General features: G+C 39.4%; 1 protein-coding gene across 5 annotated transcripts in view; it reads right to left on the reverse strand.

The window, feature by feature from the left end:
• EML5 (EMAP like 5) overlaps window positions 1-13,709 on the reverse strand; it is an 87,735-nt gene that overhangs the window by 39,247 nt on the left and 34,779 nt on the right. For all 5 annotated transcript variants that reach the window (XR_011923094.1, XM_072428756.1, XM_072428754.1 and 2 more), the window contains exons 3-8: window positions 13,399-13,497; window positions 11,452-11,520; window positions 4,159-4,344; window positions 3,746-3,881; window positions 1,760-1,961; window positions 454-591 (exon numbers count right to left, since the gene is read on the reverse strand). Coding sequence is in view for 4 of the 5 variants with exons in the window: in XM_072428756.1 (XP_072284857.1) it covers window positions 454-591; window positions 1,760-1,961; window positions 3,746-3,881; window positions 4,159-4,344; window positions 11,452-11,520; window positions 13,399-13,497 (830 nt within the window). In the remaining variant the exon portion in view is untranslated. The remainder of the gene's footprint in view (window positions 1-453; window positions 592-1,759; window positions 1,962-3,745; window positions 3,882-4,158; window positions 4,345-11,451; window positions 11,521-13,398; window positions 13,498-13,709) is intronic.

The raw sequence follows: 13,709 nt of genomic DNA on the forward strand, positions 1-13,709 counted from the left end.
AGAAACATGTCTGCAGGGACACAATCTGTACTGTACTAAGGAGAAAATAAATATGAATGCAGAGACACAATCTGTACTGTACTAATAAGTGACATCTGCAAAGAAACAATCAGTATCAAACTGACACAAGCAGGAATATGTCTGCAGTCATTTCCTAACATTTTTTTGCAATACATCTGCTTCTTCTGAAGATATGGTGGTAAAAGTATTCAGAATGACTTTTTAAATGATCAACGAGCAAAATTAGACCAACCATTAAGACAACCAACAGAAACCATAAGGGATACAACAGGGGTCCAAATTTTTCAACAAGGAGGGAGAAAGGACCTTAATGTTGCCTCATCTTTGTTGAGGAAATATAAATTAAAAGCTACCCATCCTGCAAAACATCAATAAATTCTAATTAATCTTTGAGGAACTCGTCTTGAAATTCGTTATTCTGAATCCCATTACCTGACTCGCAGCACAGTGAACGATCCATCCTTCATACCCAGAGCTAGATGGATACCATCAGTGCTGACAGCAGCGCAGCGGATTGGCTCCTCCATATTGCAGCGAGCAATCAGGGCATGATCCACCAGACTCCAGATCCTATATGAAAAAATGGAAGATGTTAATGAATACCAATCTACAACATATATCAAAGGACTTGCTGGGCTTAATGTGTGTTTTGGGACAACTATTTTCTTTTGTTTGTATGGAATGGGAAAGGTTTTAGGTCTCTGTTTGGCTTGTTCTATTCAAGCTATTTCCCTTAATTGTTGATTAATGAATCTCTGTACCCACTGAGTTCATTTGACAATACACAGTCTGCCACATTCCAGCAAATGTCAATGCTGGGTCTTCTCATTACCTATGTGTACTGTGTGCCCATTCCTTCCTATAAGAGAGTCATATTCATTACAGCCCCTAGCTGGGGTAATGGGGGGATTCATTAAAGGACAGCCTATACTGTATGGTACTGTTGCCCCATAACAGTACGAATAACACAAATGTAATTTTTTTTTCTGCAGCTCCGGGATGACAGCCACTCACTGTCATTAGTTATGCTAATGCAATGCGGTCAGATGAAACATTTTGACAGCCTAATTGAAAAGGCCTTTTCGGGAAAGTGGATTCTGAACTGTGATCATCTCATCTCCAAAATGGACCGCTGCCATTTCACTAATGAGCCAGCTTGGAGTTCATTAGATAGAAAGCTTCTACCTAAAACCTTCCACCACGATTAAAAACGGGAGTGAAAAAAAACTCCTGACTCAGCAAATCTCAGCAGTACCACTGCCAGAAAATGGTGCGTATATTTTACAGTGTAAAAGAAGATGGTGTCTTCCAATGGAAGGAAAAATCTCTTTATATTCATCTTCCATTTAAGTGCAGCATACTCAGCATGTAAGTAGTGTGTCAGTATAACACTTTCGGGTATTTACAGCCTCTCTGGATGCCCCTGATGCATCCTCTCACCCTAAAAAGGTACAATGTTGTAATCTGATCACCAGCAGGCGAGAGATTAAAGAAAAACTTTCTGATGCTTGCAGAGACTGATGACATCCCAGCTAAAGCAAAACTAAAGCACAAGGTTGGCTTCCTCTTGTTTGTACTTTGGATCAAAATGGATCAGCGGGAGGTGCTTTTTTGGGTTTTAATCTAGAGAATCTTTTGATTGGGTCACATGGTTTAAAATACTAAAAACCTAGTAATTAGTTTATTTTTCTATAGATAAATGGATAAACATTCTATAAAGGGCATCTCTATTTCTAACCTTACAGATCGGTCATCGCTCCCGGTAATTGCCAGAGGTTTGGTTGGATGGACAGCCAGAGCCCAGAGCTCTCCCTCACAGTGTCCTTGCATGATGAGGAAGGGCTTGTTGCGTTCGTGAACCACAATCTCAAATATTTCACTGTCCTGTGTCCCCACGAGGATGTGGTCCCCTCTCCAACAAACGCTCCGTACGGACAGACCTGGAAAAAGAACATTTTACAAAGAACTGAAAAGAAAATGATAGAACCCCAAATATAACAATAGCAAAAGACAGCACCCCTCCCAGATAAATAAAAGAAGAGAAGGTTTCAGCAGTTTATGACCAGATATTTACATGACTTTCGACCGATGGCCAGTGTGAGTGTTTTTGGCTTACACTGTGTAATGTCCAATGATAAAGGCTATTATATCTAACAATCAATAAACGATTTCAGAGCTTTTATATTTAACAAAGTATCCATTTGAGCCCATTATTGCTTAGAGCGGGGAGTGAGCTGCAGCCTGTGAAATGCGCCAGCTTTGAGTTCTTTGCTAGAGAACAGTAATTTTTATTACCTGTCTCTGCTGGTTATTGTGTCTCATCAGATCTCACCATCTGTAGCACAACAGATAGATAATTTGGTTTCTGGGCTCAAATGGCCAGTTTTCCTCCACCTGCTGGAATATAACTGCAGAAATGGCTGTAATGGCAATTCTGCCAACTGCTGGGCTGGGAATGTCATTGTGTGAGCAGATCCGAGGCTCGGTGGCCATTATACTCGGATTATAGGCCATTATTGGGACACTGGCAGGCTGGAATGGTGTCTCCAATCACCCCAATCACTGACTGGCTAAACAAACTTCTTTAAAGTTAAATTAGTCCACAAGACCATGGAAAACTCTAAAATCTCTACAAAAAATGTGCAGGAAATGTTGTCAATTTAGGAACATACATAGGAACCAACGGGGGAGGGAAGGCATTCTGGTTCTGGTCATTTTTAATGGTAGAGTGGACTCTTAAAATTTAGAGAGGTTGACAAAGTCACATGGCTGACTCCTCCAATTACAAAGCTCCTTTAGCTCTATTAGGAACTGAAAGCATTTATGAATGGAGTAAAGCAAGTCACCTGACCTGCTCTCCTCCAATTAGGAGAGAAAAAACTTTGTGGAGCTTTGTAGGATTAACATGGTGACCTGAAATTTACAAATGGGATGAATATGATTATACTGGTCAAGTAAATTTACACTTTTGACCTGACAATCATTTAATAAACATAAAAAATATAACAATCAGAGCCAGTACAATATACAAATATACCGGTAGGACCCTATGGTATATGATGTTCCAGCAGTTACAGCAATGCCACTGAATGGATTTTTGCAATTTATCATGAAGCAAAGCTACAGCCCTGGGGGAGAAAACTGTGTTTATGTCTGGAAGTTTTAGTTTTGACAGTTCTGTATCTCACCCCTGATGAAAGGAGCTGGAAAACAGAATGAGCAGGATAAGATGGGTCAGCAGAAATTCTGTTGGCTCTGATTTTGCACTTGTTATTGTAGAGCTCCTGTAGCTGCAGATATTGATCCTTATTCTCATTAAAGGTTGAGCATCAACCAACTAGTTTGCACCATTGTTATTACCCCTGAAGAAAACGTAACTTCACCAAAACCCAAGACATTATCTATAAAATAAATGCACAATATGATTTCATTTTCCTGCACCCTTTTCAGGTCTGAGCCTTGTCTGCCCCAGTCACATGTCAAATCCAAGCTCTATTCCAAACTCTACAGCCAAAACATTTGAAATCTAAATTCTTCTGTTGCTATTAACTAAGCGAGTTTTGGAATTTCGGACATTTACACATTGTGAATTCCCCAAAAGGAACACAGAATGACAGGATTACATTTTGGCAGTTACAACTCTCATTTTATATATATACAAGGTATAGAGATTGTTTTCCTGTATTGTCATTGCCCCCGAGTAGGCAGCCCAAGGTACCATTACCTTTGTAGCCTTGATCAGTTTCCCTGAGATCAATGACAGTAATTGGTTTAAAGTTTAAATCCCACAGACGCACGCAGCCGTCCCGACCTCCGGTGGCGAATCCTTCCTCGCAGGCATTCATGCTGAAGATTCCAGCCTAGGAATGGAGAACAAATATTGGTTAGAAAAGGCAAAACTATCAAGATTTCTAATGTTGGCAGAACTGGGACTTGTAGTTCATCTGACACTGCAGAGTTGAGGCATGACCAAATCAGATTGGGGCCCTTTAGGTTCCTATGCTGACTTCTCTGTTTCTTTAATATCTGAACATATGGCTACCTTCTTGTTCTGGGTTTGCAGGGTAAGGCAGCAAGCCATGGAGTCTGCACCTTTAAATACAAGGTCCTGAAACACGCTAAAACATTGGTACTCACCGCGTGCGCTCCTTGGATTGTCCGAGCAAGGTTCAGCCCCTTCCACACGTAGATGTCTCCATTCAGAGCCCCGGAGTAGGTCACCTCATCCCTCGCACATGCCAGGCACAGTATAGTCTGCAGGTCACCTGTCTTCCCAAACACTCCACGTTTCGGCGTCAGCGAGTTCCCACAAAGGCTCCAGAACTGCAAATCAAGGACAAGGCAGCCTTCAGAACAGATGGTGAAACCAGACACACAATATACAGGGTGGGCAGAAGGCAAAACGTCAAAGCTAGCAAAGCAGCCAATTCAACAAAACTGTGACAAAAATTTGCAGGTTACATTGTTCAGAAATCAAGAGAAAAACAGAAGAAAATAGCCTGGCTGACTTTGGGCTGGTGCTGAAGGCATCAATTGGAGATGCTGAGATCTTTCAGGATTCATTGACAGGTGCAAATGACCTACAGATGACCTCCTTATCACTTGCATTTTGCTCATAGCAGGTTTGGCATTCCCATAACCTTGTATTGCTATGTAAAATCAAAATGACAGGAACAAAAGTCTGTGAGTACAGACCCTAAATCAGCTAACTTCATTCAAAATGCATCAATAAAAGTATACAAAGTCTTTCAGTTGGCAGAAAACAGCAAACGTCCGAGTAGAAAAGCCTACACGGATATACTCCCTGCTAAATGCTGCGCCACCTCTTTATGTGTCCCTATGGGAGAGGAATCTGAGAACTCACACTGGAGCAAACAAAGAGAATTATTCTGCTTTCTCATAAAGTATCATGGGCAGTAGATATCAGGCATTAAAATTGTACATATGTAGTATAGGATAGCATGGTGGCTCAGGGGTTAGCACTCTGGCCTTTGCAGCACTGAGTCCCAGGTTCGAATCTTGGCCAGGACACTATCTGCATGGAGTTTGCAGGTTCTCCCTGTGTCCAGATGGGTTTCATCCGGGTGCACTTAGGTTTTTAGACTCCCCAAAAAAATTGGATCTAGGGGAGAACCACAAGACTTTTGTAGAGCTGCCCCAACTCTCTGGGATGGTCTTCCTCGTCCTATTCAGCTTGCTCCTACTTTCTGCTCCTTTAAAAGATCCCTTAAAACGCAAAACTTCAACCTCACCTCCCCGTCTTCTTCTGTCTCCCAAACCTTCGCTACTCACCCACCATTCCATATCCCCCTCCTATTGTATGATACTTCCCCCACCTCCTAGATTGTAAGCTCTTCCGGGCAGGCTCCTCTCCTCCTGTATCACCGTTTGTATTAGTCTATCATTTAAAACCCCTATTTAATGTACAGCGCTGCATAATATGTTGGCCCTATATAAATCTTGTTTAATAATATTAATAATAATATAACATTATGATTATTATTATTATTATTATTAATAATAATAATAATAATATTAATGCAGTAGCTACTTCTGCGGTATGTATTTTCACCATGTAGGTCATCATCATTACAAAGGTCTCTCCTTTGTAATGATGATGGTATTTTAGCAATCTTATGTATGTTCTTCAAGCGGTTTCAATGTACAGAATATTACCCATTATCTGTGCGCTGATGTAATGTTTTTTTTTTCCTTTGCTTCAAATAAACACTTTAAAAATGTTTTGTTTTTTTTTTTAATAGAAGTTTGCACCCTATAAATATGCTCCTTGTGTTGAGACAGAGGTCTCTCTGCAGAGGTCGGAGTCAATAAAGCTCTTGATTCTTGCAGGAAAGATCTAAATCATCGGGGTATATGTGTGACTTAGAATGGCTGTGTATTAGAATGGCTTGAAAGTAATCGTATTTATTAAGGTCCTATGCTTTATGAACCTGTTCAACATTGGAAGGTTTTTGAGTCAATGTTGACATTTTTATATCTTTAATTATATATAACAGAAGTGGGATTATGAAGTGTATTTGGTTGTATTCAATTATAAAACTGATTTTGGGGAAAGGAGAAATTACCTCCATCTTTTTCAGGGTCATGATTAAAAAATGCCAGGGATGTGTGCCAATACCAAAGAAGAAGTGTAATAGTTATGTTCTATGGTTTTATACCGATTCTCCAGTATCTGCCTGCGTTATCTGTTTACGGTTGTGGTGTCTGTATTTCCTGCTTTTCCTCCCCCCCCATCATCCATTTATAATCCCTGTCCTATTCTCACCCATTTAAAGTTAAAAGGTTTTAGTAATCTGCTACGATAATTTTATTAGTGTATTGTTACATTGTTTTGATCTATGACACAGTTGATTTAATAGTAATTATGGTATTGCTGTATATTCTAGTTTTTCCATGTTTATGTTTCTGTGCAGAATGCTAGATAAAAAATAAAATATAAAAAAAAAGATATCAGGGGGTGCAGGGAACTAAAATGCTATGCATTTGGACCATTCTGCATCATATTTGCCCAAAGCCCTATTTTGACTAAAGTTGCCCCTAATAGGGAGGCCATTGCAGACACTTTAGAGAAAAACCAAAGGAGGTTGAGCCGGAGTATTCATAGAAGAATCCATTGTTAATAAAGGACACAATTTGTCCTTCACTGTAATTCTTCAAAACTTGATAACAAAGCATCTGTCCTGGAGGTAATTACTTTAAGTAAGAACCATTTCCCACTCATATAAGAGATAAGTGGATTAGTAACCACAAAGTCTCATCTGCAGGAGCAGAACCGCTGAGGAGACACTATGGAAAAACAAACTGTTCCAACATTCCAGGATGAAAGATGGAGTGCAAGCCGGAGACTGAAAGGAGACATGGCTCCATCAGAGAAGATCACATTGTACTGAGGGCTTCCAAGGACAAGTGACAACCGGCACGGAGAACGCTACAAAACAGCAACGCTGTCACAGCTGCCAAGTGTAATGGGAATATGATAGACAAGCATTGCACCAAAATGTACAGCCAATCACTAAACTACTTTATAAACTTTAACATGCTTATGTCATTTAAAAATGCAACTTTTCTGCAGCTTTCATTAAATAATGCCTGGTGACCCTGCCATTAAAGACCTTGATTCAGGCAACTTCCTTTGACAACACTTTGCACTAATGGAGCCAGAACTAGCACAAGGAGCCAAATAGTTGTGCTGCAGTACAAGAAGCATGCTGATAGGTGTAGAATGAGTAGAGATGAACTTGATTCTCCTTTCTAAGTCTATCCACAGGTCTGTTTTACTGAATTGCAGAAGGGAATAATCAGCTCTCTTGCCCTGCCAGACATGGAGCTGTCTAAATCTCAGTACTGGATGGACAGAAATACAAATCCTTTGGTAAGTAAAACAGCTCCTTCATTTGTAGTTCATCTCTGTTCATCTCCGGTTTGCCCGGAGTTCACCGGTAAATATTTCGGAGGTGCAGTTCTGTCACTGCTTTCATTGCTGACAGCTCTATTACTGCAGGTCATGATTCTCATCTCGTGTGCACATCTCTCAGTGCCCTGATACCAGCTCTATATTCTGGGTAATTCTGTGAATGCCCCTCTGCCGCTGATAATGTCTAATCACAATTCTGGAGAAGGAAAGCTATTACCACTTTGCGGCCTGAGGAAGAACTATCTGCTGGCCCTTCATAGCAAGGAAAATATTTGTGTGGAGTTGGAGAAGCGTTGGGGTGCTCGGGATGAGTGACTATGAATGACAGACCAGGATCTTTTCCCAAAAGTGAACTCTTTACATTTTGTTTAAGAGGAGAAAAGTTGATGTTTTATTTTAAGCAAAGCAAAGGAAAAAAGATCCTAGACTGATTGAAAAGAAACCGGCACTGACAGATATAGGAAGGGCGGTATGGGCAGAAAATGCCAGCTCTCTGGCTCCAATAGTGATGAACCTTGAATATTTATCCAGATATTGTTCCTGAATATAATAGCTGGGAACTCCCTGGTTTTAGTACGGCGACACTGACTAACCAAAACATTATTATTTTATTTCTTCTTTATGTCAGTTGCCCTATTATTAAAAACTGCCTGTGTATTACCACACCATATTGCTTTCCTACCAAAAGTGTGAATCCATGGACATCCCATTATTATATTATATTAATATGGAATACATGTGTTGCTTAACACCTTACTGCAATGGTATCTAACACAACATTTATTTTCAATGGAAGCCTAATGCACTGATGAAGCATACATCAGGGCAATGTAGTGATGCATTGGAAAAAATGTTTTTTGTTTTTTTTTGGCACATTATATCAGCAGCGTATTCATTTTGAATGAGTTACACTAATGAATGTGCATTCATGGGTCAAATTTCCGCCTTCCCATTCCTCTGAGCTGCAATGATAATTCTCCTCTGTGTCTGTTTTTGGAAATATTTGGCTTTCTTAGGATCCTCTGTAGCAAAGTACAGCCAGCCAAACCTTGCACACAAAACTAGGCCAAGTCACGCTTCAATGACACTTCCACAAGGTTGGTGACCTACCAATGTGAACTGGAACTGCACAAACCCAAAATATAAAACCGACTCCATTTGTAGACTGCTCTAAGCCTCTAATGATCTATCCAAAGGGAAGAGGAATTTTAATATATGAAGCAACTCTTCTGTGTAATAGCATCAGATACTCCCCTATTTTTCTGAATTTTTGTAAAGCAGCTATTGCTACATGCAATTGTCTTCTCTCCATATTTGAAGATACAATCCATGATACCGCTACACACAACTTAAAGTGCCCCTGTATCCAGACAATGGACATTAAATATTAACATTTTGTTAGCCAACAATAAAGAGATTTAATACAAGCTCACATTGACCACTGTAACTAAAGGCATTGTGGAGCAAATAATCCTAAACTTCAAGGATGGCGTAGACCGAGTCATTTTCACAGCAGCTCAGCCAACTCTCAGAGCACAAACTCTGAAGGTTGGACACAAATGCAATATTGCACTTAGCCTGATTGGAAATTAATATTATTATTATATATACATATATATTATATTATCATATTATATATATATATATATATATATATATATATATATATGTATACGTACAGCTACTGTTTCAGAACAACCCCACTTTTGTTATTGCACTTTTGCTTATATTTTTGCACTTTTTTGGATGTGTAGATGACAGAAGCCCTAAGGCAGTGAAGTTCAGCAGAGTTTATCGGGATTGGAGAATAATATGGGACCTGTTCCTGGATAAAACTGTGGGAAAGGGCGTGGGTATTAGTACATCTCCGGATCCGTACGATGCATAAAATAATACTGCATGCCGCGGCTTGGCAGTTAAAAAGGAAAACATTTCTTTATGACCTCTTGGGGACACACAGCCTCTGTGTGAATTTAAATATTTATCTTTTCTTTAAATAATTCATCCAGTTACTTAAATAATTCAGAGTAAACAGCGCAGTGAAATGTTACTCAAGTACAGCCGCCTGCGGAATACGCCAACCGCTGCGTCTGTCACTTTACCACGCGCTGTGCGGCACACAGAGAACTTACGCTGCACAGCATGGCAGTGGGTAGGTCGAGTATTAAAGAGTGAAGCCAACCCCCTCTTTGATTGGGGATTGGAGGATAAAAAGGTGCCATCCAGCCCTTTCCTTCCCAGCCAGCCTGTCCCTGGTCAGCCAATTCATTCATTGAATTTCACTGCTTTCAATTATGGAGGCTGATCACCTCACGCAATACCTATCCTGGTCACAGGTAGCCTGCTGAGAAATGCCCACTTCGCAGAGAGGTTTTATTTAAGTCCTAATAACTGTCTACTTATAAATTAATATTAACCAGGGTGCCCAAACAGTGCCAAGGCAGCAAATGTCAAACACACAGCAGGAAAAGACTTCAATATTTGACTGCTTGTGCAATCATTACCAATGGTATTCTCCAAACGCAGCAGTAGTGCGACCTGCACTGTACGGGTTCAAAGCTTGTTTGGATAGGTGGGAATAGAATAAATATAAATACCAATTCCCTGCATCCTTGTTAGCTGGGATTGTGCCTTGCACATGACACAATGACGTCAGAAAGCAGTGATCAGCTGGGCAACAAAAGGAAAAACTTTGGAATCCAAAAAGGGGCTTTAATGCTTTATTCTCTTTCTAGGCTTGGTTTGTATGTGAGGGCAGTGATATTTGCTCATTGCAAGCTTTGAATTTTTAACTACATGGTTGTGCTTTACTGCTCCTCACAATGCATATTTACGAGTCCACTGACCTGTTGAAGGCAATGCACTCCCTGTATTGCTAACGTTTTAGCTCAACAGCCATTACCACTGGACAGACTATTCATTATCTATTATTGGTTAACCTACAAGCTTCTACATTTAAAGCAATTCCCCTTACAATCAAAAATATACCCAGCAGCATCATATTTAATAAATAAGACAGTAAGTAACTTTTCTGCAGCTTGCACCACCATACTCTGTCCATTTATCAAAGCTTTCTGGTCTTTCCTTGATCCCCTGCAACCCTCACTGGTTCCTTCGCCTCACTTCCCATGATTACAGGTCAGTATGCAGTTATGTGAAGGTCAAAGGAAGAAGCTTGCTGGGGGCCCAAAAGACTGAGATTCCTGGCAGATTTTGGGGGAAAATTTCACAGCTCTGAAGTGGAGCTGGTGATACAGGCAGCAAAAAGAATTATTTATATAGCTTTTGGGTATCTTTTGTAAAGAAATGAGATTGCTATATTACTTTAACAAAAAGGATAAACAGCAATCATATGAAAAATGTGAAAGTCACATAAAAAAAAGACATCCACCTACTGTAAATGCAATGCAAATTCACTTTATCTATGCAATCCCCACAGTGCTGGGACTACATCAAGAGGAAGAGTGCTGGTACAATAAACATAAATTACCATAAAAATGGCACAAGTGAAGATTTTCTATTACAAGACCCCATTTCAAAAGACATATGTAATACATTCATCACAATTGTACATTGTCTGGGGACAATCACACATATCTACTACAGCTTACAAGCTTACAGCTTAAAAAAATGGAAAAATCAGGCAAATAAATAAAAAATACAGAAATTGTCCTGATTTGATTCAGTTTTGAAAAACTACCATTAAGTAGACATGTGTAAAAAATAAATTTCAGATATTATTGTATTACTATCATCTTATTACTACTACCTTGTATGATCACATTTACTATTCTCATCCCAAATATGAATACTGCCCTGCAAGAATCGATCCTCTTTATATACAAAATACTCTGAACACAAATTATGGATATACAGTAAAATATGCCGATATATAAAACTTTACATTCGACATTTGTGTACTGAACATTCTTTTCTCAGCTGGAGGTCAGAGATCATCAAGAAATCATCAAGATTATAGCAGGAAGGATTTGTACCTTGATGTGCTTCACTCCGCAGCTGACCAGCTTGTTGGGCTGATAGAGGTCCCAGGAGATGTCAAAGATCTGCAATAAAATGCTCAATGTTATCACAGAGCAGCAATAATATAATATAACGTGTTACATGCAGGGTTACATTGTTACAAACATCAGATTTTCTGCACAGAGAACATTTGTGGGGTAGGAAAACCAAGCAATTTACAAAGCTCAGAGCAGGTGTGTGGTCTTTGGTTTTAAATTGCAGGATAATCCTAATTTGTATGTGAACTTTAATGATGAAATGATTGTATTTAGTACATTTTGTCTGTTAAATATACAAAATGATTATGATGAGGTATACAAAGAGAGAGGAATAATAAAGGAAGGCTTTTAAATGGCACTCTTGGATAGTGAATAAAATCAATACTTTAATAATTAGTCAACATTAAAATGATTGCCATATATTAGTTAGATTATACAAAAATGCTAATACAAGTACTGAACAAGATTGCAGAATATTGGTTACACTTCAATTGCCATTCATATACTCATAGGGATAAGAGAGAGGAGAAGGTCTCCCTTTCCAACGCGTTTCGCCTCAAGAGAGGCTTCCTCAGGGGATTTAGGGAACCAAATAGCAAAGGTATTAGGTAAGTGTCACAATATGTTCAGTTCAATAAAAACACTGGGTTTGGGTAATTGTAGGTTCGCTGTATGTCCTTTTTGAGCGTATAGTGTTTTCTGGATTGATGTCTAAGCGACTCACAGACAATGTTGGATAAGTGGATGTACTGTATACATAAAAAATGGAAGACAAGAAACCTAACTTCGGTGTTATTAGCATAGGTTTTGTTGAGGAAATCACAACAATAATATTGTAGGTATGGTATGTGAAATATAAGCAACCTGCTCGCAGCAAACTGACACAAAAGTGTCCTCTCTCTTTGTATGCTTCTGAAGTCATTCAATGTCTTCCCTTTTGAAATTCTCTTATTGATATAATGGTATATTTTTTGAGAAGTGCTGGGCTGTTATCGGCATTATATTGCTATCACATATAACCCCCCTTTTCTTGATTGGAATAGGTTGGTTTGGAAGTCCTGCAGATGCTTTTATCTAATCTTTTTCACTGTGATTTTTGTAATACATAACTTCAGTTTTCAAGCTGTTCTCCAATCTCAATACACCCCTGAGGAAGCCTAAGGGCGAAACGCGTTGGAAACTTGAGACTCCATTGAAATTTTTTGCTGAGATTATACTTGAAACCTGTGAACTGTATATAAGTAATCACATATTATTCTTCTTTTGTGTCACAACCTATTTGATTTGTGTAAAGTATAAGAATATACTATACATTAATAAAATAATAAAATTAACCTTCTAATTTGCCTCCAAAAGCTTGTCTATCTCCTTACCCTACAAAATTTCTATATAACTCAAGCTAGGCAATCTAGAATACCACTAAGGATAAAAGATAGGAACCCCACTTGTTACTCACCTGTTCGCCTACACTTAAAGTGCTAAGAAATAGTTGATCCTGCCAGTATCCTGTCCTTTCTTTTGTTTCCAGTGACTGGGTGACAACCTTAAATACAGGCTTCCTATGCTTCGGTGGTGTTGTCAATAAACTGTGTGCTTCCATATTTGTATTACAGGATGATGCGCAAACTCACTGCTATATCGATCAACTCCATAATGCTACCAATAACCAGATTCCTAGGCAGATGCCTCTATTGTATTTGTTTCCTATTGTCTTGCCTTCAATAAAAAAGCAGAGCCGAGTCAGGGGATGGTTTTTATCCGCGCTTTCTTGCGCTGACATTAAATAGATAACCACATCATGCAATGTGAGGTCAGACACTGAGCACCTTGAGAGAGGCAGCTGCAAGCAAAAGGCCTGAGCCACCCACCCTATAACTGCCCTAGAATATCCACCCCTCCCATGTAGATAATGATCACACTTACCCTGTCTGTATGACCTGGGGCCATAGACAGCAGCTTCCCCTTCCTCCAATCCCAAACGCAGATTGTGTTCTTGGAGTCGAGGCCCACAGACACCAGGCGCTGATGTCCAGACATAGATTTGGGGAAGCAATAGAAAGAAGAACGATAACACACTTCAATTACTTTGGATTTAAAGAATAACGAGATCAAGTTTTATTTTTGAGTTGATAAGGGAACCTGCGACAAGCCACCAGTGACAGCTGACATCACGTGACAATGGTTCCTGGAAAGTTTCACTAAAAACAATTTAAAGATTTTGAAGAGTGCTAAAT

This window comes from Pyxicephalus adspersus, chromosome 12 (genome assembly GCF_032062135.1).
Source record: "Pyxicephalus adspersus chromosome 12, UCB_Pads_2.0, whole genome shotgun sequence".
Classification (NCBI taxonomy): Eukaryota; Metazoa; Chordata; class Amphibia; order Anura; family Pyxicephalidae; genus Pyxicephalus; species Pyxicephalus adspersus.